The 25,314-nt window shown below is 44.7% G+C and overlaps 1 protein-coding gene across 2 annotated transcripts in view; it reads left to right on the top strand.

The window, feature by feature from the left end:
* Positions 1-25,314, top strand: part of LOC117755037 (inactive dipeptidyl peptidase 10-like) — a 144,349-nt gene that overhangs the window by 59,290 nt on the left and 59,745 nt on the right. The window contains exon 1 of one of the 2 annotated variants that reach the window (XM_034574503.1): positions 4,485-4,812. The exons of the other annotated variant lie outside the window; for it this stretch is intronic. Coding sequence (XP_034430394.1) covers positions 4,756-4,812 — 57 coding nt within the window. The 5' untranslated portion in view covers positions 4,485-4,755. Of the gene's footprint in view, positions 1-4,484; positions 4,813-25,314 lie in introns of those variants that run through there. 2 annotated transcript variants of the gene reach the window in all.

Here is a 25,314-nt window from a genome sequence, read left to right as displayed (position 1 = left end):
GCACGTGCAGAGGTGCTTGTGACTCTTCACTGTCGGAGGAGCATATCAAAAAAGTGCCAAACGGGATCTTGTCAACTTTCTCTTGATAATTTTTGCAAGAAAAAAAAAGGAGAGGAGCAAAGAACATCAATAAAAGTGAAGCAAAAAAATCCAAACTCATATCTTTTAAAGCATTGTCTTTGATCTCGTTCCAGCAGTTCAGCCCGGCCTGCTTAGCTTTAATGCCACTGCCTTTATTCTCACAGCGCGGTGCATGGTGGTGTTTGAAGCACGACACCGAGAGTGGTGCTCTTCTAAAGAACCTCGGCAGACCTTAAACAAGCCGGAGAACGGGCGCATTTCGAAAAAGACAGAAGTCAAAAAGAGAGCTCAGTGTGAAGTGTGAAGAAACAGCAGTCGGATCCTGGAGCGGCCGTATGAAGATGAGTGTGAGTGGACGTGAATCCAGATGTGTCAGTGGTTGATTAATCGTGAAATCACGTCAAATACAGATTTTCTCTACTCACATTCATGTCTTATACTTTGAATAAAAATGTTTTTTTTTACCGTAGGTCTTTCTTATTTCTTATTTTACACTTTCTTCACACACAGACACGTGTTGTTTGCATTTTGATGGTTGAAGTTTGGCTAACGCTATCCATCCCAGTGTTTGTCTGCGGCCTTGTTTTGAGTGCTCATGGTACTTATACATAAAAGTACAAAGTATAGCAGCAATAGCATAGATGTGATACAAAATCTGGCTCGTGTTTATATTCACCAATCGGCAACACTGACCCCTACAGACACACAGGCAGATGTAATGGAAACCAGTGGATGTAGTGTTGTGTCAGACATGTACCACAGACAGTAGCACCCATGGATTTTCAGCCTCCTTGCGAGCATACTTGCCGTGCTTGAAGTTGAAAGTGGAACACAACTGTGTCCACACAACGTAGGTTTTGAAGGGAACTCTAGAAATAAAAGAGATAAAGGACCATGAAAGACAAATGTAGTCATGAGCAAGCTTTCATCTTACAGCTCTTTTTATAGTCCCAAAATACTGTAACATTTCTGATTGTTTGAGTGCATGTAAAGCAACTGCATTTATGTCTCAGTTGTTAAATTACATTACATATCATTTAGCTGACTAACAATAAGTGCATCAGCCATGAGGGTACAAACCCAGAACAGCGAGAATCATGGAAGTACATTAGCTTCATAAAGGCCAAACTACAAAGTGCTACACAAGTGCAGTTAGCTCCAACTTGTATCTCTCTACTGACTTAATATGCAAATACACACGTGTGTCTGAACCCTGTGTCCACCTATATAACAAGACCATCATGAGTCTTAGTGTTGAACAAACCCTGAAATCCCAGATCAGTATAATCACCGCACAGGACAGAAGGGACAGTTTTAAAAAGATGCTCACGCAGGCTAAGCAGTGTGGAGGCAACCTTTACCAAAAGATGAAACAATCCACGAAAGGTTATCAGATATATTCATCATCCGGTCTCACCCAGTGTGTGCATCACTCTCTCTCTCTCTCTCTCTCTCTCTCTCTCTCTCTCTCTCTCTCTCTCTCTCTCTCTCTCTCTCTCTCTCTCTCTCAGGCACACTCCATTAGTCTCTCTCAGAGAAAGCACAGGTTAAGAGGAATTTATGCTAATGAGCTCCACTAATGCACTCAACACGCCCACAAAGAATAAAAACGGATTTTTTTTCTTTGCTTTTCCTTTACCTTTACCTCGGATGCTTTGTCCGATCCAACAGTTGCTTTGACCTTTTAAAGACGTCCGCCCCATGCTGTACCCCATGCTGTATTTATTACACAGTGTTTACAATTATTTCACGTCTCTGACATTCTGAAGGTAGAACAGGTCAAACACTGGATGTCAATATTTGAGCGTCGGTGTTTTGGGTGAGAGAGATGTTGTGACGGCCCCGATCACCAATGTGAAGGTCTTTCGCTGGCATTTATCTCACTTCTGTGAAATATGTGACAGGGGATTTACTCCATGATGTCACTGTGGGGTGATCTCTTTTTAAATGGTCAACATTAGGAGACGGTAGTTTTGGTGATATGATTGTTAATTGTTTCTCTTATGACTGTGAGACAAAGCCATGGCCCTGATTTGTGATTGTTTGGTGTTAGTTGACTGTGTGACTCTCTCTCTCTGGAGAGGGATTGTTAATTTAGTATTAATGTGGCTGCAGTAAGAACCACATTCAGAATTTAATGGTGTGATTTGTATGTTTTCTCTCCCGTGGAACAGGGTTAAGAGGCTGGGAGCCGGTGGTGGAGACGGTCACTCGTCAATAGCTTCAGCCAACAATGCGTTTACAGGAAAAGTGGTTGAAGAGCCTAGACGCTACGCTAGTCCAGATGGTTAGCGTGCTAACTTCAGTAGAACCAAAGAAACTTTCCACCACTGAAGACGGAACTTGGCAGCATCTTTTCTAAACTGAGAAGTAAACAGCTCTTTCCTAACGTACATAGAGGCCCCTTCCCAATTCCTCTCGTCCTACCCCTAGAGATAAAGTGTCCTTCGCTGGGAGTGTCCTTGTCCAAACGGAGCCACAAGGGACGGGGCGAGAGAATCGTGAAAGAATTGGGACACAACTCGTGTGACGACTCATCAGCAGCCAACCGACGTTATTTCAGTGACAAACAATATCAACCAACGTTTTTAAATTAACAACCGTTACGAACCAACATACACAAGAGGCCTTAAAGAGGAGCTGTGGAAGAACAAAAGCATCTCAGTGGAATCGCTGCATAGAGAGAAGTGGCTGTGCTAACCACATTATCTGCTTCTCATAATGTTACAGCTGCAGCAGCAGCACTGAGTGGAGCCGTGGGCCGACCTGGACCGACTGGCAGCTCAAAGTGGATTGATTACACTTGTCTACAAAACGAAGCACACTGATCGATTTCTGCCTTTTAATATAATACAAGCAGGCTAGTTTGTCAGCACCGTTATATTCTCGCCCACTTGTGTCAGATGTGAACCCGTCTCTCCTCTACAGGTGGCTGACGGCTCTAAGGCATTTGTGTGCAGATGCCTCCGTCCAGGACACGATGGGAAACTCAATGATTTTATGAAGATGAGGTCGATCATACGCTTTCACAGTCAACAGATCATTGGCTTGAATAAATGATGAACAGTCTGATTTGCTGAGAGGTTTTAGTTTCTTTATGTGTTTGTCAAACCTGTTCTCATTCCATGTTATTTTATGTAGTTTAGTTTACATGCATTAAGCTTTGCATTGTATCTGAGAGTTGCATTGTATTGTTTGATAGCTGTAATGGTTTGTTGTTTATCGGGTATACTGGTTTAACCCTGGGTTTGCTGTACACTGAGTTTGGATGGTTTGCATTGTAATGGACATGTATTATCCATAGATAGTTGTAACTGACAAAGAAAGGTCATTTTACTCTATTTTAGGTTTTAAGAAGTGGCTTGGGACTAATATCTATCTCTGGCTCATTTACAGTATTTCACTTGGTGACCAATGATGATCAAATAAAATAAATGAAATAATAAATAAATAGTAGCACGACACAGAACAACTCAGGTATAGATTCAACAGTAGTTACTGTGCATCACTGGTCTTGTACTGGTCCGAGTTAGGGTTAGTATGAGTATATGTGTGTGAGTTTCATGCCTCACAATCCTGAAGTCTGATGCAGATATAAAATACAGATTCTAGTGAAACAGAGGCAATAAAATACATGAGACTTAACTCAAAAGCTGAATGAGAGTCTGCGACCACAGAACACGTTCAACATAGCAGGTTCACGGACTCACTGCTCCAAACACTGATGCAATTACATTTCTTTTGCCCTGCGCGTATGGAAGAACCCACAGCGAGCTGCGGTGAGCCACCTGCACATCCCTCTGTTGTCCGCTCCGTCACTAAAGCTCCTGTGTAACAGATCAACGAGGGCTGAGCGTGAGTCCAGAACCAGAAGAACCAGAAGAACCAGAAGAGGCAGAGAAAGGCAGGATGATGGTGCAGCTGGTTTCAGCACCGCGGACAGCTCCCGGCTCAGACTGGACTTCATCAGAGCAAAGTGTCGGTTGATGTGTTCACCGGGTCTGTACCTCACACTGTCGGTTCTGTTTGGACCCGGGCTCATGCAGCTCCCACCCCCCCACCACCACAAGACCAGTCCAACCCCCCCCCCCCCCCCCCCCTCCTCCTTCTCCTCCCTCTGTTACCCCCCCCCCTCACCGGCTCCAACATGTCAGCCTCCCTGAGAGGAGAGAGGTTGGAGACGAGCTGATCCCACTACTCCCACCACACACCCCACTCAGACGTATACTGGAGGAGTGGTGGTAAAAAAAAAAAAACACACACACTTTCTCGGTTCAACAACGTGCGTGTCCGAAACTCTCCTCCCTTTCCTGGAGGGTGGGAGGAGGAGGACGAGGAGGATGATGATGATGAGGAGTAGTAGGAGGAGGAGGAGGAGGAGGGTGTTGATGTGAACGCACTGGCTGCGTTGGCTCCTCGTCAGACGCTCTCCAAGACCTCGCAGACATTCATTCGTGACGGATCTGTCCCCCCCCTCCCCCCTCCGCCGCCGCCGCTCCTCCACTCGCTCCTCCACTCCTCTTTAAGATTCCGCATCTGACAAGACGCCTCTGCCCGCGGCCGCTTCCCCCCGACTCCTCTCACTCGGAAAACAGGGATCTTGCCGTTTTTCCTCGGGATCCAACCAAGTTTTATCGAAGGAGGAGTTTTTATGTGTTATTTTTTTGTCTTACAATGACAGCTACCAAGGAGCAGCCGAGCCAGAGACCGAACCAGCCGCAGCAGGATGAGGTGGGCAACCGGCTTTTCTTTTGACTTGATCTCCAAGTTTCCTGCACTTTATCCGTGCACATTGCGCCAAACTCCATAGGATTGTGCAAGGTCAACTCACAACACCCCCCCCCCCCCCAGTAACACATAGCTTTATATGATGTGTGTGAATCTGACAGCCTGCTCCGCTTACACGTCCATGAAGTGAAATGTGTACAGATTTGGCTGCTGTCTCTGGATTCTCGTCTCAGATGACGACGCTGTGCCCACAGTGAGGGAGGCTGATTCAAGTTGGTGATGCCAATGTGTAAGGAGCTCATTGTCAGCTGTTGAGACTGGGTCACGGAAATCTTTTAACGCCGTGGGCACATGCACAGTCAGTGGCGGGGAAGGAGGAGGAGGAGGAGGAGGTGGAGGAGGAGGAGGAGGAAGACTGCGCATGGGGGCGCATTGTAATTCAGCCGCTGCCTCCTGTCAGCTGCCCCTCGACACCTTGAAAGAGAGAAAAAGCTCAATATGCGCATTTCCTTCTCCTTCACACTCCCTCGGACTCGAACCTAAAGCCTCCTCCCGAACCCCCCCCCCCCCCCCCTTTGGGCTGAACGGGTTAAATGTGCAACGAGAGCAGGGTGTTCGCTGGGCTGGCGCGTGCAACTTCACATCCATAGAGTTGTTGTTTGTGCCAAACTGCTGAGCCTCTGTCACCGTCGGTTATTGATTTCTCCTCTGTGACTGTCCCAGTGCTCCTCCAGGCAGGGCCACCTCCAGACAATCTGGTGCCTTGTAGGTGAGATTAAGATATGCCCCCCCCCACCACCACCACCACCACCACCACATTGCCCCATGGGTTGGCTCCTATACCCTGTGGCCAAAAATAGCCAAAAAGGAGCAGATATCCAGATAATAGCCACTGACCTGCGACTTCTATCCGTCAGTATGAACAATAAAGCCGTCATCCTCCTTGCTACAGAGCTAGCTTGTCACTAAGTGAAACATTTACACAAAAAAGCCGTTTAATTGACAACACATCTCTATATTTGTCTTTGTTTTCCTCCTTGACCTTGAGCTCCCAAAGCCTGGAACCTTATAATGATGATAATCTGAGTCCTGGTCTTGGGCTTAGTGTTTATTCTATTACTATTATATCATATTCATCCACATTGTCAGCTTGTGACTGAATCCTCAGGGACTGCAGGTTTTTTAAACAATTGTAGTTAAACTGTGTTTTTATTGATAGTGTTATTACCATATCCATGATTAACCCCTGACATTCTGTGTTGATACGTCTCAAGCCGCTGCCTTCAGGCACATGTCACCTCCTGCTGAGCCAGGGAGCTTTTCTATTGGACCAGTGATGCACAGTTCATCTCTCACTGTGGGTCTTCCTCTGAGAGATTGCCAAATATATTCTGGGTGCTCTTAATTGAATCCCGCCATGTAGCCCTATTATTCGAAGAACTCAAAAACCTCAGCCTCCTAATTGAGTTTCTGTGCCTGAAATATGAGATGTCCTCTTGAGATGTGGTTGAAATATGATAGTTCACAGAGTTCAACGCTCTCACCTCTATATTTAAAGCTCAGTGGAAACGTTACATAAAGCCAGATGAGTAAATGGCAGCACACCGACCGTACACAGTCAAAAAGCCTCGGTGCATATTTGATCACTTTGTGTTCGGCAGTCAGTTCAAGTTATTGCGTAAGATTTGTGCAGGCTGGCATTACTCCTGCTGAGGAGGGCGAGAGTGGTGCTTTAGCAGAGCCAGTGCTATTGCTGTCCCAGGCTGCATCAACCCACAGTCTGTATACATAGCTCCTTGGCACGCTCTTAACCGGGTTGCTCTACATCAAAATTGCATGATCGTGCAAAGGGAATTACCTAAGGGGAAAATACTGAGGGATCTTTAAATAATAGTTGCAGGAGAAAACGGAGCCGTGAGCTGTTCTTGTATCTGAATTGTTCAGGATCGGTCGCACTCTTTCTCTGTTGTGTTTACTTTAGCTGCAGTTAAGTCCATTGTTGTTGTGTTGAAAGGCTTTTTTCTTTGTGGTGTGTTTAGAGTGACGAGAAAGTACAACAACAGGAGATTGGAGATTTGTAGTTATTTTAGTCCAGTTTGGATTTATTGTGTCTAACTAGTTCTTTGTTTTGCATCAGGACTTGTACCTGGAGAAATATATTTTGTTCCTAGTGGTGGTTGTTGTGAGTATTGACAGGAGTAATGATAACAGTGACCTGACATACGGCACAAGACACAAAGTTTAAATCCTTTAAACTTATTAAACATCTACAGGGCACACGGATGTTTGATATTTACATGTGAATCTACTGGAGGTTCTGTGGTGGTTTGCTATACTTCACATTACTATGTTGTATTGAAGAGTACTCGTGTCTCCTAATCAGATTTTAATGTTTGGTTATACTTCAATTTCCCATGTGTTCATTTGTGATATATAGTAAGGTGTGCTTGGGTGTCTAATTATTATCATTATTATTATATTACATCAAAGCAACATTCATTATTCAAATTAGTGAATTAGAATATTCTAATAGCATTTTTCAGTACTTGACCTTATCTCACTCTCAGAGTCTCTCATTAGCTTTAAACATGGATACTGTATATACCAGAATAATGGTATTGAAAAATTAAATATTTGAAGTGAGTAGTTTCATCTAGTCTTTTTTAATAAATTAATTATTTTATTCCTGAAGATGTCAGTGTATGATACGTCATTACAGAGCAGACATTTAAATAACCAGTAAAACCTGTAAGATTTGTTAGTACAACAGCCTGATAGCATAAATATCTCCAACCTTTCTAAAAACCAACTGTTACACAAGAAATCCTGCTGCTGCATGAAGTCCAATGGAAATCCTCCAAATCCCTCAAACATGTGGGGATGCAGAGTCAGAAATATGTGAGTTCAACAGACCCCCTGTAGTTTCTATGAGTTTAACACATCTAAATCTCCAGTTCTCTGTGGTCACCATCCACACTCGAGGTATTTTGTGGGTAAAGTAGCTCCAGGTTTCATCAAGAAAGACAAATGCAGGGAAATAAATATCCCTGAATCCAGAGATTGTTATTAAAGTGTCATTCTGAAACATCGCCCTCTTTACTCTCAATATATGGAAGCATCATAACCAATAAATGGGCAACAGTGAACTGTTTTCAGCATTTACATGCGAACACATATTGGGATTACCATAACAGCATGGAGGGAGGAGCTACAACCGAGCACCGGAGCTCAAGTGTTGGCTCAGGAACAGATACACCAGTTGGTTCACTGGGAAGAATGTGACTGAAATGGTTTGACTCTCGTGTTTGCACCATGTCAGGATTAATGGTTGTGGTGCAGTGGTCAGGCGCGGCCGGCTCAGGGCCCGAAGCTGCTGGGTCTGAATTCACCAGATTGAGGGATTCTGTCGTCACATGCTGCAAATATGTCTGTGACTTGTTTGGGTCCAAAGAAAAGGAGGTTAGGAGGAATTGAACGTGGCCAAGGTTATCACACAGGATAAACGGATGGATGGATTTGTTTTAGAAACAGTGACGGTGCTGAAGCAGGGATCCCTAACAGCTGAATCCATTTTGCTGACCTGACGTCGCCGCACCAGACTCCATCCTCCATGTGAATAATCCTAACTTTTCCTGCCTTTCTTCATATACATAAAGAGAATATGTAATTGAGGAAGCCGCTGCTGAATGGGCGCACTGGAGCACTCTTGGCAGTGAAACTGTACAGCGGGGCCAAGCTCTCTCTCTCGTTCCACTGAAAGAAAAGCCCAAGAACAAACAGACTCATTTGACATTGGCCTGGTCTCAAGCTGAGTCGCTGGCTCCTGTAAGCACAGACATAATATACGCTGACTGAGAGTCTGACCTGTGTGAGCGACCCTGTGGCCGGCACCGGCTCTCTGCACTCAGCGGGGTGTATAGACTTACCACCTGCCCTGGCACCGCTTCCTCCTTCACTTTGTTAATGGAACTGTTGTCTGTGACTGTTGTGACAAAAGCCAAGTGTTAGGAGAAAGGGCTCCCTGCCTTACTGTGAGTGAGAGTGGTTTCACACGCTGTGATCCCCTGGCCCAGGAAACTGTAATTCACACTAATGGAGAAAATGTCCCGGGCACTGCTGCTCCTTTACAATGGCCTCAGAGGGAAATTAGAAAGAAAGGGCTGAGGGAGGGAGGGAGGGAGGGAGGGGAGAGAGAGAGAAGGAGGTTGTGAGAGGTGAGGGAAAGAGCAATTAAAAAGGGGATAAAACAAGTAAGAGGAGGAAATATAAGTGAGGGGAAGGACAGAGGAGAGTAAAAAGGCCGCAAGGAGGGACAGTATGAGGGTGTTAATGACCGACTGAGGAAGAGGATGATAGAGAGGATGAAGGAGTGAAGAAGAAGAAAGTGAGTAGTGCACAGATCGTGTCAAGTAGAGGGAAGATTTACATGTACACAGGATTTTGCTGCCTTGAATGGTTTTAGTTGAACTCTCTCTAAAGCCCAGTTCCCTCCACACGATTTCCCAGTCTCACCAACACATTTCAGAATCTTACTAGATTCCTAATGGGTCAAATATCAGCCAATCAGAGCGCAGGATGGGGCGACGGTGAAAGTTCTATTGAAATGAATTAAGTAGTACGCTAAGTTTGAATATGAGCCACATAAAATACACAATATAAGTGTGTAATTATCACATATTAGGTTGTGATTACAATGTTATCAGGGAAGTTAAGAGTAATTACTATGAGAAGTTATTACTCTGTAACTGATTTCCAGGTAAAACACTTGTAATGATGCTACTGTTGAAAGGGACGGATACAGGGGGCTGATAACACTGTTGTTCCCCTTGTTCTTTGTGGGCAGCTGATCATCCAAAGTAATATTATTTTGAGGGAGGGGGGGGGGGAGAAAGGGCATGAAAGACTTTAATTCAAGAAGAAGGGATTTTTATGAAACCGGCTTTTATGAACGAGGTTTGTTGCACATGCTGAAGCAGCCGATTTGAATTCACAGCGTGTCTTTGTATGAATGCACTGTAAGGTCATCCTAATAAATGTTCAGCCCACATCTGCACTCAGCTCCTCCTGAACACTGAGCACGTTCACAGGGAAAATATCACCTGCTTACTCACAGCGTGCTCAGAGGACACAGGTTCCGCTTTGTGCCATTTGTAAACTGGATGTAAATCTGGAATATCTTTTTTTAATGTTTCTTTTCTTTAGCAACTTCTTTTGCCCTCCGATTGAGCGTTGCTCGAAGGCACCGGGCAGACGGCTGTTAAAGCTGCAGTCAGGTTTTAGGAGAAGCAACTTCCAGACCCTTCCTCCCCCCCCCCCCCCCCTTTCAGCCGAGCTCCCAAACTGTCTCCAAAGCTTTTCTCCCCAATTACCATCGTGCAGCCAGAGGAGTCCGATTCCTCCTCAGACGACCGGCCTCGTTTACTGTCACATCACGGTGACACTTCTAGAAAATATGACGCTGCTGTCCAAAATGTCCCAGCCTGTGTAGTGACTCACACTTTCGACCTTCCAGTCATGAGCTCCCCCTCTGTGTCCTGAGGCGACTCGTGCCCCGAATTAACCGACGCCGACACATGTTCTATCCTCCGAAGGATTAAAAGGCAATTACAAATTCTGAGTCATCAGTCGTGACCCAGTCAGGAGACAGACTGCAGCAGAACCTGAGATAACAGGTAATGGTAAGGAAAGGGAACAGTCAGCCCCTGTGTGTGTGTGTGTGTGTGTGTGTGTGTGTGTGTGTGTGTGTGTGTGTGTGTGTGTGTGTGTGTGTGTGTGTGTGTGTGTGTGTGTGTGTGTGTGTGTGTTTGTGTGTGTGTGTGTGTGTGTGTGTGAGCGATAAGGGGGCTGCTTGTAAGCACATGTGTATATATAGGAAAACAAACCCAGCTCATGTATGTTAATCAGATCTGATGTGTTCAGCAGGAACTAGCCGGTCTCCTCCACTCAGCCGACTTCACTTGTTTCGGTGTAGATGCACTTTTTTTTTTTTTTTTCTCACCGGTCTGAAAATATGTATAAAAAATGTAACCTTGCTTCAGGCAGTTTTCTCCAGCAAAAAATAACCCTCAGTTCTAATTGAGATGCCATGAATATTCCCTGGCTGCCAGTAAATGGTGCTGGGTCCATGGACCCTTCTTGTTTCTCAGTGAACCACAGAATGGTCTCCTGAATAATTTCTTTCTTGTTTAATAGCTGAAATAAAGACATCGGCAAACTGCTTTGGTAAATATCAGCTGACAGTTTGCTGGAGTCTGTGCAGAGCATCATTTCACTGAGCCAATGGGAATCTAGTGTATGTCAGAGTGGTTTCACGGCTCGGGGGCAGGGTCGTGATGGGGGGTGATGGGGGGTGATGGCTGGGTGTGGCTGACAGACAAACTGAGCACAGGTTCATTTCAGGCAGGCAGGTAACGGAGAACAGATCCAAACGACAAGCAGGACCGGCCCCGAGCGGCTGCTGGAGCGTAGCTGACGGCCGGGTGGAGAAGGTGGAGTTCAGGCCCGGTCCTGAACCACTGAGGAGTTAGGAGAGGAGACTGGTTGGTTCAGTGGTGTTGGCGACAAAGTGGACACACACACACAAGCAGGCAAAGGTCCATGATTCCAACTGTTTACTGTGGGGTTGATGTTCGAAGTTTTACAAACACTATATGTTAAATATAAACCCTTAAATCTCGCCCATTACACTTTTTACGTGTTAGTTAATTCCCTGTTCTCTAAGCCACCAGCTCAGTTTCCCCCCAGAGATAATTTCCAGTTTGCTCCATGAACGTCGTTCTCATTAATATTGACAGGGAGGCTCCCGCCAGGCCTCTGCTCACGACTAGTTCATCAGCCGAGCTCCGATGAAGTGAGTGTTTCTGGCAAACAAGGTTTTCTGCACTTTCAGGACTTATAGTATAAGCACTGAGGGCAGGCGGGGATCGATTCCACTCCCCAGGGTAGATAATCAACGGCTCATCTGAAGGGCAGTGATATTGATAGCACTCTGCAGATAGACTGATAGGCCACATCTGTCCGTCTGTGTATGTTTGGAGCGATTTGCACACACCCAGGGGCGTCATGCAAGCCGGGATCCTTGGGAGATAAGAGCAGAGGGCATGGGGATCGTTTCCCACAAAAAAACATAATGATGCCGTTTTCAGTTTCACAGCAATTTGTGGCTCGGTAATCTCCCACTTTACGGTTGTGAGGGTAATTTCTCATATATATTATATGTGAATTTACTTTAAAGGGGGTTTCACATCAATCATTTCAGCTGCTCTGGTGATTGAAAATGACCCTCACTTATTTACCTACTTCTACTCGGCTGCCTCTTTTCTAAACCCTGTCTGCTTCACCCAGAAATCCACATGTAAAGACTCTATTTATAAAGCACATTCATCCAGAGGAGACAGTTAAGCCGTTTTCAGACATGACCTGTGGGTAGAATCTGGAGAATTGGCTACAGAGTTTACCCAGAGTTTGTTTTTGACACGTGCACAACACAGCGGGAGGTTTTCTGCACAGACAGAATCACAACAGCATCAAATCGTCCGCAGCATTCAGGCGAGAGGTGGAGCAGCCAACAGAGGCAGGAAGTGACGTGTTAACCTTTGATACACAAGCTATTCAAACCCCTACTAAAGCACAACATTCACTTCCTATGTCATTTATATATAGTGTTTCTTTGCTATATCTTTGAAATCAAGTATTCATTAAATATCTTGTTTTTTATTACCACAAATCATTATTTTCCTTTTTCCTTTCTTACTTTATGAACAAACATACATTTTGTATTTCTACATCCATTTTACACACAGTATTTATTCATCATGGAGCATCTGCCATATACATTTCGCACGGCTGCTTTATGCTCATCTGATGCATGTAAGTCTTATTTTACCGTCCATTACTAGTGAGAAAGGGAAATAACTGCAGAGTGCACGTCTGGAAGCAGCTGCAGAAAGGCCACAGATGAAAGGAACCTGCCAATATGGTCACAGATGCATTTTTCAAACACGATGCATAGGAAGCAGGATGAGAGAGCCAATCAATTTCAGCCTGAGCTCTGGTCCCCTTTTTTTTTTACAAACTGCTCGGCCTCCTTTAAAGATCCATCACGAGCCTGGAACCGCGCCTGCTGAGAATCTGTTTCCACGAGGAAAAGATATCCAATAACTCACCTCAGATAACCTTCCTGATGAGGACGGGACCGGGAGGCTTCCTGTGTGGTTGTTCTCTAAGAATCACAGCATCTTGTCCTGGAGATATCAAATGAAAGTCAGTGTTTTTCTAAAGATAATCTTATTACAACTTGGACTATCAGTATGAACTGTTTATAATAATAATATAACTTATATTTGAGTTCATGTCACACTTTTCAACATTTTGGATTGTGCCAGGGAAGCATCAAGGGAAAGTCGTACATTGTCTGTTACACTGAAGTTAAGTCTGCGTTGCACAGGAAACAGAATTACATTTACACGTCTGTTTCAATTCATTTAAAGCTAAATTCTCCAATGTTTATCTTTAATCCCTTTTTAATAAGACCTGCTGCGGCTGCCAATTAGTGTCAATATCATGTTCAACAGGGACGACGTTTGCTCGGCTCTGTTTCCACAGAGTTGGAAAAAAGTAAATAAGAAAGTCAAAAATTCAAACTTTATAATTCATTCTTTCCCTTTTCTTCCTTTTAAAGTATTCTGCATAAAACCCTGTGACCTGTGCTGTGAACTCAGTAAACTAACCAACTAAAGAACAACGTGTTTCACCCATTTCAAAGCTTTAGTTTAGTCTAGACACCAACGTTTAGAGAGTTTTACTCTAAAGTCCTGGAAAGTGTTTAAAGATCTGCCCCAACTTCAGCTTTAAATGGACAAAATAAACAAGTAAAATTTGATTATAATCTTCCAGACTATACGCTTCAATTGTGTTGTGCATTGTGAGGTGAGATATTTCATCGCCCGGCAGACCAGCAATGAAAGTGATTCATTCAACACTTACTCCACAGTCTAAACAAACAGGAGAACGTGGCTCTGAGCAAAGGGGAAGAACGAAGGAGCAGGAACCAGCACAGAATCCATTAAAGCTAAAATATCGAATGTGAGGGAAGTAATCAAGCTGGACCACTTCACTCCGGTTGTTTGTTGTTGCATTACAAGAAAAATAGAAAGAAGTTGGCTGGAATATTCATTATGAAGTCCTTGCAGGGGGCGTCCATGGAGACAGGTGTGTGTGTGTGTGTGTGTGTGTGTTTGTGAGGAGCAAAGCAGAACACGAGTTCTTCCTCCCACAGATTCTGTGGTCGCACATAGTTCCTGCTGGTTTGTCTTCAGCTGCTGTCGTCCTGTGCTTCACCTTCAGACTCAGACTGTGGTTGTGTAACAGTTCATTATGAGTCGTGCACGACTGTCACAGTTTGCAGATTAAAATGAAATGTCACACACTGTCGTCCGTGTGGTTTGTACAGAGAAACTATGTGAGTGTGTGCAAAGGCTCGTCTCACACATGGAAAGGTTGAAAACAGGAAAAGTTTATTTAATTCAAGTACAAATGTGAAGCTCTGTGACAATTGGTTCGAACTGAGTCTATTTCTAAAACGGCAAATAGCTGCATTTGTTGCATCGGCTGTTTGTAAATCCAGCACTAGACTGTGTGAAGAGTGTCAAACGAGAGATTTACTGAAGGAAGGAGTCGGTTGGAAATTGGCACAAGTCACAAGTATTACAGACAAATTCAAACCTCGTCATTAAGAGTTTGAAAGCATCCAGTGATACGGAGCGTTTTCTAAATCTGCTCTCTCTCTGCCAGGCCTTCACAGCGAAGCTACACTGAGTCACAACATTTCTTTTTTGTCCTGTCAACCTTGGTGTTTTCACAGCTGAGCGGCTCAGACAAACACATCTGTTACGCTTTCTTCGGTGGCTTGTTTTTCCTGAAGCTGCCGTTTCCTGAATGGAGACGTCACCGACTTCCGAAGATGTGATCGACTCCAGTCGCATCACGTGCTGTAGGTTCAGCCGGTGTCTGTGACGCTCAGCAACACACGGAACTGTGCACAAGTTGTGGGGCTTTCCGAGGATGCTTTCGAAAAACAATAATACTTATTTGCTGTATTCGCTGTAACAATCCCTTGTTTTCAAAACAGCTCCAGTTCTCAGTGCACACTCCTTCAAAGGTACTTGGCAGGTCGACTGTTCGCAGTTTCTTGGAGAACTTGTTCTTCTGTGGATTCCGGCTGCTTCAGCTTCTTCTGTCTCCCGCTGACTCTGTGATGTTGAGATCAGGACTCTGTGGGGACCAGACCATCTGTTGCACGACTCCTTGTTCTCCTTGTCTCTGAAGACGGTTGTTTATGACTCTGACTCTGTTTGTTTGGGGACACTGTCACGCTGCAGAGTGACTGTGGGACCGATCAGACGCCGCCCAGATGGCACTGTGTGATGAAGTAGAATCTAAACATCTGAAAGGGACTAAAACTGTTGCTCGGTGCTGTTGTTTCCAAAACGCTCATACACTAAAATGCAGAGTTATTTCATCTACACAAAACACGGGATTGAGCGTGTTGAGCTTTTATTGTTCTGGGTTGTTAGGATGCAGTTGTGTAGTTTGTGTGTAACTCAGCTGCTGCTTGAGCAGAGGGGTCAGAGATGTCTGACACATCTTAGAGAGGTTGGAGATAAAGAGAAATCAATTGTACTTTGTGGCATAAGGAGTTCATTTTATTACATTATTTGATATAATGCATTAGTTTGTCGTTTATATTGTCAGGACACAACGTGGGAATTAGCCCCAAGATATGTAACATTTATGCTTTAACCTTATAAAGACTTAAAAGGTACGAGTTGTGTGACACGCTGCATTAATCGCAGCCGGTGTGTTTATTTTTTTACTGCAACACAGACTAGTTTTTGTCTTTGTGTGTCAAAGTGGGCAGATCCCCTTTCTGCATTCTGTTGTCAAGACACCAATCTACATAATCGCCGAGGGGAGCGCCGCGGCGAGCCTCGCCGACGGCGAGACAATCAAATCAGTTGCTTAGGCGCACCTCTTCATCCGACTCCCCGCTGAGCCGCCCTTCCCTCGCCACCTCTCCATCCCCGCTAATTCCCTCTCAACTGGCAATTTTATAGCCCAGTGCCCGCTGAATACTCCAATGTCACCCTATAGGTATTAAAAACACACAGCGCCGCGTTTTGACCACACACAGAGAGACAATTTCCTGTATTCACGCTGAAAACATCGATCGCCGTGCCGATGAGCTTCTGTCGCTGCTCCGGCTCAAGCTCAGGTTCTTCTTTTCACTTTTTATCTCTTTTGTAATAAATGAGATTTGTTGTTTGAACTGGGAGGAAACGGCGGATTGTAATTTTTCCCAGGAACTCTGTCTAATTGCATTCTGAGACTTTGACAGTGGGGGGGCAGACACCCACCACGCAAATTATAGAGGATCACATTTAAATATGGAGGGGAAAGTAAAAAGCTGATTAATGGAATTTGCTTTATTGCCCCGTGTCCTTCACATACTGTCGAGCTCATTACTCCACCAGGATGTTCTAACACCAATGAATACATCTGATTAAATCCTTTGTTTGTCCTTACCTCTTTTCTTCGTGCATCGCTGACTTCCAGCATCGGGAAAACCTAAATACAACAAAGAATCTGAAAATGTCTTTCCCATTGTAGATTGCTCTTTTCATTGCTGACTACATGAATTCCGTTGAAGAAAGAAGTAAAACGGTTGTTGTGTCTCGTTCATCATGTTTGTTATCGCACGCCGACACAACCTGACACATCAGCAGCCCCCCCCCACCACCACCACCACATGTAACTCCCACAGCTGTCAAATGAATATATATTAGATTATGTAAATTGCCACCTGATTGAAGTTGACGCGCCTTCAACCAGCCTCAATGTAGATCCAACATTTACAGTACAAGATAAAAACGTGTCGTTATGTATCCTCCAATGAGCCGAGCGTGTAGCGTGTGAAGCTCCTCGCCGCCTCACTTAATGTAATCATCCACTTTGGGCATGTTTGTTATAATTACGTCTTGTGACAGGCGCTAAGAAGCTCAGTTAACAGCGGTTAAAGCTCCTGGTTTTTTTTTCAGAATAAGATGAATTTGTTTTCATTAGCATACAAACAAATATGCCTGAATGGTTTCATCAGAATCCACGAGTTACTCTATAGGAAATAAATGCAAAATATTGAAAAACACCCTTTGTCATAATGTGTAAAAGGAAAAGGAAGAAATATTCCCTGGATCTGCTCCTAAATTTAAATTACTTTTGGCACAATCTAAAATACAGATCATAACTTCCTTGTTGCAGGTATAGAATAAAGTTCTGTGTACGTGTGAGTCACCATCAAGTCTCCCATCGTCTTGATGGGGGGGGGTGCACTCGCCAATGGTTCAGGAGTATTTCCTTTGATATGCAGAGATACGGCCTCACATCACTGTTTAATATGCCACATTATGCTTATCCCTGAGGAAGGTGTGCAGAGCTGCAGTTTATCTGATATAACAATGTGTAACTTTGTCACCCACTAAGAATGTTACTGCAAAAAAACAGAGAAGCAATGGTAGTTTATCGCTGCAGTTTATTCCATATGACAGGTGAGCAAGGACAGAAGGGAGTATTCTACAATATAACCTTCAATCAGAGGTTTAAATGGAATGAAATGAGATTTGAAGATGAATCTAATTGTTGAAAACTCTCTTTTGGCTTCAGGTACCGTCAACTAATCTATTTATTTTGAAAGGTTTTCAACTTACTTTCATTAAAAGCTTTATTGAAATACACTAAAATGGAGTGACATGCACTTTGCATTGGAACATCCATTAAAGCATCAAAGGCTAATCTACTTTGATTCAGTTTGAAATGTTTGACGAACTTCGAGGTTGTCAGGGTTTAATATTTTCCAGTGCGTAGTTTCCACCATTTCCAAGGTGTTTTCAGTTATTTAGTATCTCCTCCTGTTTCATGTTTTCACACTCCGTGTTCTGTTTCGTGTTTTATTTTGTAGTCTCTGTTGCTTGTGTGTTCTTTCTTCACTTCCTGTCTGTGATTGTCTGCACCAGTCCTCATGTGTTACACCTGTGTCAAATTGCCCCTGCCTTTCCTGTGTGTCTGTATTTAAGCCTCGGTTCTTCCCTTTGTCCTGGTCGGATCGTCGTCGTATGTCTCTGGTCGTATGTGTTCTCGTGTCTACCTGTCCTGTCCTCCTGTCCGGATCTCCTGCCCTGCTATCCCTGTACTTCTGTATCCCGTGTCTCCTGAGCCTCTGCACCTCTGCACCCCCCCGTGTAAGCTTCCTGTATTTTCTTCCTTTGTGCTCCCAGTTTGGTTTGTTAAAGATTCGTTTTGATTAAAATTATACCTTTTTAAGTTTAAACTCTGCGTCTGGGTCCAACTGCCCCCCACACCGTGACAGAAACTGGAAGAGACGCCGCGAGGATCCCCGACGTCGGAACAGCAGTGACGTCAGCCGGGACCCTCCGGCGCGGAACAGGAGGGAACTGCGGCCCAGCCAGGACGGGGGAAGGCTGCGGCCCAGCCAGGACGGGGGAAGGCTGCGGCCCAGCCAGGACGGGGGAAGGCTGCGGCCCAGCCAGGACAGGGGAAAGCTGTGGCTCAGCCAGGACTGGAGGTGAGGGGTTCCTGTTGTGGGCGCCCCCTCTCCGACGTCTGCCACCCCCAGCAGAGACTTTCTCCCTAAGGCTGCGGGGTCCTCCAAACGCCAGGCGGCTTCCCACGTATGGGTTTGTGGATGGGGCTGGAGGGTGGTGCCTGTGAACAGGCCAGAGAGGCGGGGGGTTGCTGCTCCGACATCTGCCACCCACAGCAGAAGCTTTCTGGAGGCTGCGGGGTCCTCCCCGAGCCAGGCGGCTTCCCACGTACGGGTTTGAGGATGGGACTGGAGGGTTGAGGAATTCTTTAAGTCTGTCCCTCACCTCCACGAGGTACGGGACGAAATGGCTCACCCAAGGGCGGTCTCTCAGCCATGCCTCCACAACAGAGATCTCCTCCAGGGTCTCTGCTTGGTGCTGGGTGCCCGGTGAACCCAGCTTGTCCACCAGACAATCCAAATAATAAACTTGTTCGTAAAAAAAACTAATCTCTGCTGGGTCCATATCTTTGGTCGGATCGTTCTGTCACGGTGTGGGGGGCAGTTGGACCCAGACGCAGAGTTTAAACTTAAAAAGGTATAATTTTAATCAAAACGAATCTTTAACAAACCAAACTGGGAGCACAAAGGAAGAAAATACAGGAAGCTTACACGGGGGGGTGCAGAGGTGCAGAGGCTCAGGAGACACGGGATACAGAAGTACAGGGATAGCAGGGCAGGAGATCCGGACAGGAGGACAGGACAGGTATACACGAGAACACATACGACCAGAGACATACGACGACGATCCGACCAGGACAAAGAAGAACCGAGGCTTAAATACAGACACACAGGAAAGGCAGGGGCAATTTGACACAGGTGTAACACATGAGGACTGGTGCAGACAATCACAGACAGGAAGTGAAGAAAGAACACACAAGCAACAGAGACTACAAAATAAAACACGAAACAGAACACGGAGTGTGAAAACATGAAACAGGAGGAGATACTAAATAACTGAAAACACCTTGGAAATGGTGGAAACTACGCACTGGAAAATATTAAACCCTGACAGAGGTGTCAACGTCATTTTCTACTCAAGAGATATTATTCAAATTGGTTCGTGAAAAGCTTCATTAAAAGTGCTAACAAACTTTTAAATGCAGCATCGGGGAGGATGAGCAAATTGATTGGTGATCATTGTGAATATGGCCTTTGCAAAAGCTGGTAGAAGGTTACACTCACAAAGAGAACTGTTCAGACCACTTTGCAAATGGTGGCACTGGCCACAAACAGGGTTTACTGAACTGTCCCTGATGCAGAATATTGTATTTCTTCTGCTTCTCTGGCTAATCTCCGCATTTCTATTAATACCCAGCGATCGCATTGCGCTGCTGTGAGGAAACAGCCTCGTGTACGTGAAACCAATAAGACAGGGACGGGGACTAATTGGGAATCATCTCATCAGGACCAAAGGCCAGTGGCGGTGTCCTTCAGGGCGAGGCTGATGATGCTAAATACAATAAGACGACAACATGCAGCTAAGCTTGCAGTTTCCTATTAGCCAGTGGATCAATCTCCGATGTTAAGCCTCGAGACCCCGGCACATCTTTGGCTGCGTCTGTCAATGATTCACAAGGCACAGAGAAATGCTATTTCATGGGTAAACAAAAATGAGCCTGTGCAGATGGCAATATTTTTTCCCCCCCCCGCCCTCTACGACCTGCTGTCATTGTTAAAATGGCTCAGCTTCTGCCGAAATGCTGCGTGTCATTTGTCACACTCTCTCCAAGGTCGGAGTCCAGGAGAGGGTAAGCTCGCAGCTCTATAAATAGCCTGGCTCCTCTGACAGTATCGCGTGCGCACGTATTGGGGGTGTGCATGCATGAGTGCGTGCACAGCGGAGCCTGTGAGGAGTACGCTTATTAGCAGGAGTTTGATGAAGATGGCAGGGATCTTCATCACGCACTGGGGAGGCACGAGGGCTTTCTAAATTCTACATCCTCGCTCTCTCCCACTTTGAAAATCAGTCGTAAGCAGTATAGCACAGGCGCATGTGTGGGGACATGTAGAATTTAACATTATAACACTGTGTGGCTGTGTTAAAGCTTATTATTTACATCTCCTATAGTTTTCATGTGCAGCGGAGCCAGCAGCAAACATCCCAGCCGGCCGCAGCTAAAGGGACCGGGGATCCTAACGCTCTTCAAAATACACACCGAACATCTGCGGTTGTTTTTTTGAATCACAGGCTGGTGTCACTTATTGTCTCCAGCTGAGGGGGAGGAGGGGACCGGCAGGGCTCTTCCTCAAAAGTAAAACACAAGTAGCGTGAGGGGAACACTCCTGTTCCGAGGACTCACAGGAAATACATCCCCCCCCGAAGCGCAGATTGTCAGCTGTTAGTCACTTTAATGGTAATAATAAAACAGGGAGCGCCTCATTATCAGCATTCAGAGTCCCACAGCTCAAAATGCAGACTGACTGTAAAATATGTACAGTGTCCCACATACAGTAAACACCATGGATATGATTTTCAGTCTCTGCAGTCGAACAGGAATCAGCTTAGTTGCTGCTCTCATTACATTCTTACATGCAGCTGTTCTGAGTTGTGTTGGCTGCTCCTGCTTTTTGCCAGACAGATGATGTGATTACAGAAAACGGGTTCGGCTGCACAAGTCGTACGACTCCTCTGCAGCAATCAGGAAAGTTTCTCCTCTGTATTTACTTCTTTACTGCTTTTTTTTTTCAGCCTTCCAGACATGGTTCGTTGAAAATGTTATAATTTCCAACCTCATCAGTGTCAGCGCCAGCAGGGTTCATATTTACTGGTGTGTTACTGAGTCTGGACTTCAGCGTGGCCGCTCTCCTCTGTGTGACATTAACAACACGTACACTTCCTCTGTTTTGTGGCTGTTAAAAAAATAAAATCCCCCTTCTACATTAAATTTCTGCACATTCCCCGAAATAGGAACCTTCCTGAAAGCTAAAGGCTGTGACTTTGAACCAGGGTGGAGTATTTACTGCAGTGCACCACTTCTCCACACGTGATATCAAATGACTGAAGACATATCCCTTGAATAATTTAAGACTCCACTGATTTACCGCACTTCCAAAACTTAGCTCCCAGATGCTAAGTGTTAAATTGTTATGATTTACGTCGATGTTCTGCACCTTCGAAGTGATAATGATTCAAACGTAATTCTGATCACAGGGATGTTGTTTTGAAGTTATATGAATATTTGGAGAGAATTTGGAGATTTGTAAAAGTGAAAGTGCAGTTGTTTTGTTGTGTCTCTGAGTTCTTGTGTGTTTATATCTGTGGAGTCAGAGCGAGACTAGAGATGGAGAACTAGAGGGATCTGTTGGACATGGACTTCCAGGAACTTGCATTAACCATCTAGGAAGTGGATCATAAATAAACAAAAAGCAAAACAAAACTCTGTTATTTCTAAGCAGCTCAACTTTGTGAAGAGTGAGAAAAACAGAAATCATCTCAGCTCAGAGTTCTGGTCTTTTTCTGGCATAAAAAGCTTTTATTACAACGTGGAGCTGTGGAATGAAGAAGATGCTTAATCAAGATACACTCTTATGAAGTTGCATTATGGGAAGTGTAGTATTGTCTAGTATAGTCAGGATATCTCGACCTCTGCTTCTTCTTGAGCAGTATTTTAAAAATCTGTCCCTCAATCTCCACCAACTTACTGGACGTGCAGTGTAAATTATCCATGGATGAATAAGATGCTGCTTCTAGAGAAGTTACGAGGCAAACTTGTGCTTCTCTCTTCACTTTAAATGTAGTCGACTCCTGAATATTTCATTGTTACCAGCAGGTCCTGAAAGATTTCATGCATGGCTGAACACCATCATCAGTGTTCGCTCGGTTACGCTCCTCGATTCTCCCCGAACAACAAATGTGTGCCATTATTTTTCGGCGGCCTACTTGACTCGATGAATAATTGATTGTATTGATTGAGTGTGATGGAATTCGTCCCAGAGAGAGAGAGAGAGACGCTGGTAGAATTACCCCCAGTGTCAGTTAAATTAAAAGAGGTTTTCTATTATCATTGTCTGGGCTTTATAAATAAACAAGTAAAATAAGGTATGTGGTATTTATTCTTGTTCCATCAGGACACATCAGAATCATCATACTTTAGGTATATACAGTATATGTGGACATTACAGGGAAGGTGTGCAGCATAACTCAGACGTGAAGCATAACCAACCTCTGATGTCTACTTGTAAGTCATAGAACAAATTTGAACCTGGTTTTTCATCAGTCAATCAATCAATCAAAGCTTATTTGTGAAGCTTATATTCATAGACACTATCTCTCCACCCTGAGTTGGCTCAGACTCTCATTTTGTGTGTGTGCCTCTAATTGTGGCGTGTGAATTATTCCTGTTTTCCGTCGGAGGGGCACGTTCCCTCGTGCATGTGGAATAAGAAGCTGTGTTGGAGCGAGACCTCTCCAGTCGCAGCAGAAACCAGCGGAGCAGCAGAGCCGTGTGCACCAGCCTGACTGCTATCTCATTTAAAACAGTTTCTCTATGTAAACAGGATGAAACATCAGATTTTATTGATCGGTTTATTTGATTCCAGCCCACTATAGCAGCTGTACGGTTCAGCATCGGCCCACAGTGAAACTGGAAAAGCTCATAAAAGTGCTGGTCAGGATCGATAACATGGATCCAAACATACAGACAGAGGGAGATTTGTGTGATTTGAGCAGCTGCCTGTGGAGATAACGTTTCACTTCACCACAGGAGAAAAGAAAGACGTGTCTTTGACTTTACTATTCTAAACTGGAGGTGTAGCTAATACAGACACATTTACAGACGTCAATCACAAATCAGACGTGGATTTCTCTTTCCAGTAGCTGAATGTTTAACATGTTACAAGGCAGAGGCAGGTCACCTTTAGCTTAGAGGAGCTAGTGATCAGTGGGTGGTGGAGCTACAATAACTTACACACAGACATGGGCGGCTCGTTCACTAACCAGAAGGTCAGTGGTTTGATTCCAGTCTCCCCCATTCATGGGCAAGATGCTAAACCTCATATTGCCCCTGGCGGCTGTGCATGAGTGTGTTTGTGAATGGATGGATGGCATTGGAGGGCACAGCTGCACTTCGGTCCTGGCTGCATTAACAAACCATTGAGGAAATGTCCATCACACATCTGTCTGTGCCTAGAGAATACGTCTGTGATGCATTCAGCCAGGCACAGCTGGTGGTTTGTGGGTCTGCTCGGGTTCAGGTTGTTGGCCAACACATATTATTGTGGTGCTAAACGAAGGCTTAGCTTCCCTTAACATATTATTAGTTCTGTCTATGACCTAAACACAAACACTGCAGCAGTAGTAGACAAAGTACATTTACACCCTGACGCTGTGATACTGCTGCTCAACGGGATTTGAACCAAATGTCATGATAGAAAAATGACCCACTTCTGCCCAGTTATTGAAATATGATGAGAGTCATAATTCATGGCTTTGGAGAATATGATCATTTGTGGTCTTACACTGATGCAAGAACATTAAGGAATTGATTCATTCATCCCGAGTAGCCGAGCAGCATATTCTGATACTTTAAGAATATAACTCATTGTTTGTTCAGGTTGGTTCATTTTACTTTCCAGTCGATCGGGGGCCACTTATGTCACATCTTTGCTCTGATATATGCAATTATTCAGTCACTGGGGATATGAACACTTAAGCACATTATCCAAGTCCACAGGGTACATGCGTGTTAACAGCTGGTAATATCCATGCACCTCACAGACACACACGTATGCACGGCGAAGCATTTAACCAGAACAATAGCTGTCAGACGTCTGCCTGCTTAGGGAGAAAACCACAGGAAAAGAAAAGACAGTTTGACTTGTATGTGCATGTGTTCATACTAATAGGCTAGAGAAGACATCTGTCAGATTTATATATATTATTTAAAGGGTCAGATAACACTTTAATAGCAAAGTAGCACAACCAAATACAAACACATGCTGCAAATCATAGAAAGAATCAAATACAGAAATGTGCTGCATGTAAAAAAGGGGATGGACCTGGAATCTGGAACATGTTTTCTTGATTTACTCATGTTTTGACTACTTGCGTGTGTTTTCTTGAGTAGCTGTGTGATGAGCTTTCAGGTCCCAGTCGAACACAACACCTCTGATGAGCCTCTAATGATTATTAAAAAGCTGCCGTCTCATTTCTTCAGGTCGGCCACTCGTTCATCAGGACCTTTTCTCTGCGTCTGCAATAATGAAGAGACTGAGATGTTCAAAATTCTCTATCATTGCTCATAATTAAGTCAATAAATCGAAGATGATGACTCAAAATTGGCCAAATAGGAAATCGGGGGGGGGGAAATGAGACAAGGAGAAAGTGCAGAGGAGGCCGAGAAGGAATCTCATGCATGGAGGCGCGAGAACAATTTAAAGTTGCTGTCAGTTCTCAAGGACACAGCAGCCTTTTGTGCTATAAATGAGATGAGCAGTGGTCCAAGTCCCGATAATAGATCAGTCTTATGAGTCCGGCGGGGGCCGTGAATAATGTAACAACTGCACTCATGTAAAATGTGTCCGCAGTCATGGTGACAATGAACTTTCTTCTACGTGTTTAAGACGGGTCCGATTACTAAAAGGGTCACGCTCGCTGAAAATGAGATTAAAAACAATTATTAGGAGCCAGAATTCTGCTTAATGTGTCGTGGACGGTGACGTTGTCCACCCTGTCTGCTACTTTTCAGCACAACTACACTAGAACATCTTAAAGAGAGAGACTGGAAGAAAGCTTGGTGGTAAAAGTGAAACCAAAGCTCTAATTGGCCGTCGTCTTGTTGTCCCTGCCCTGCTGCTAATCAGGGTGTAGCTGGAGCCTGGTGACCAGCAATCACTGTATTTCACCGGCC

This window comes from Hippoglossus hippoglossus, chromosome 21 (assembly GCF_009819705.1).
Source record: "Hippoglossus hippoglossus isolate fHipHip1 chromosome 21, fHipHip1.pri, whole genome shotgun sequence".
Lineage (NCBI taxonomy): Eukaryota > Metazoa > Chordata > Actinopteri > Pleuronectiformes > Pleuronectidae > Hippoglossus > Hippoglossus hippoglossus.
This window is presented reverse-complemented; position numbering and strand designations above follow the sequence as displayed.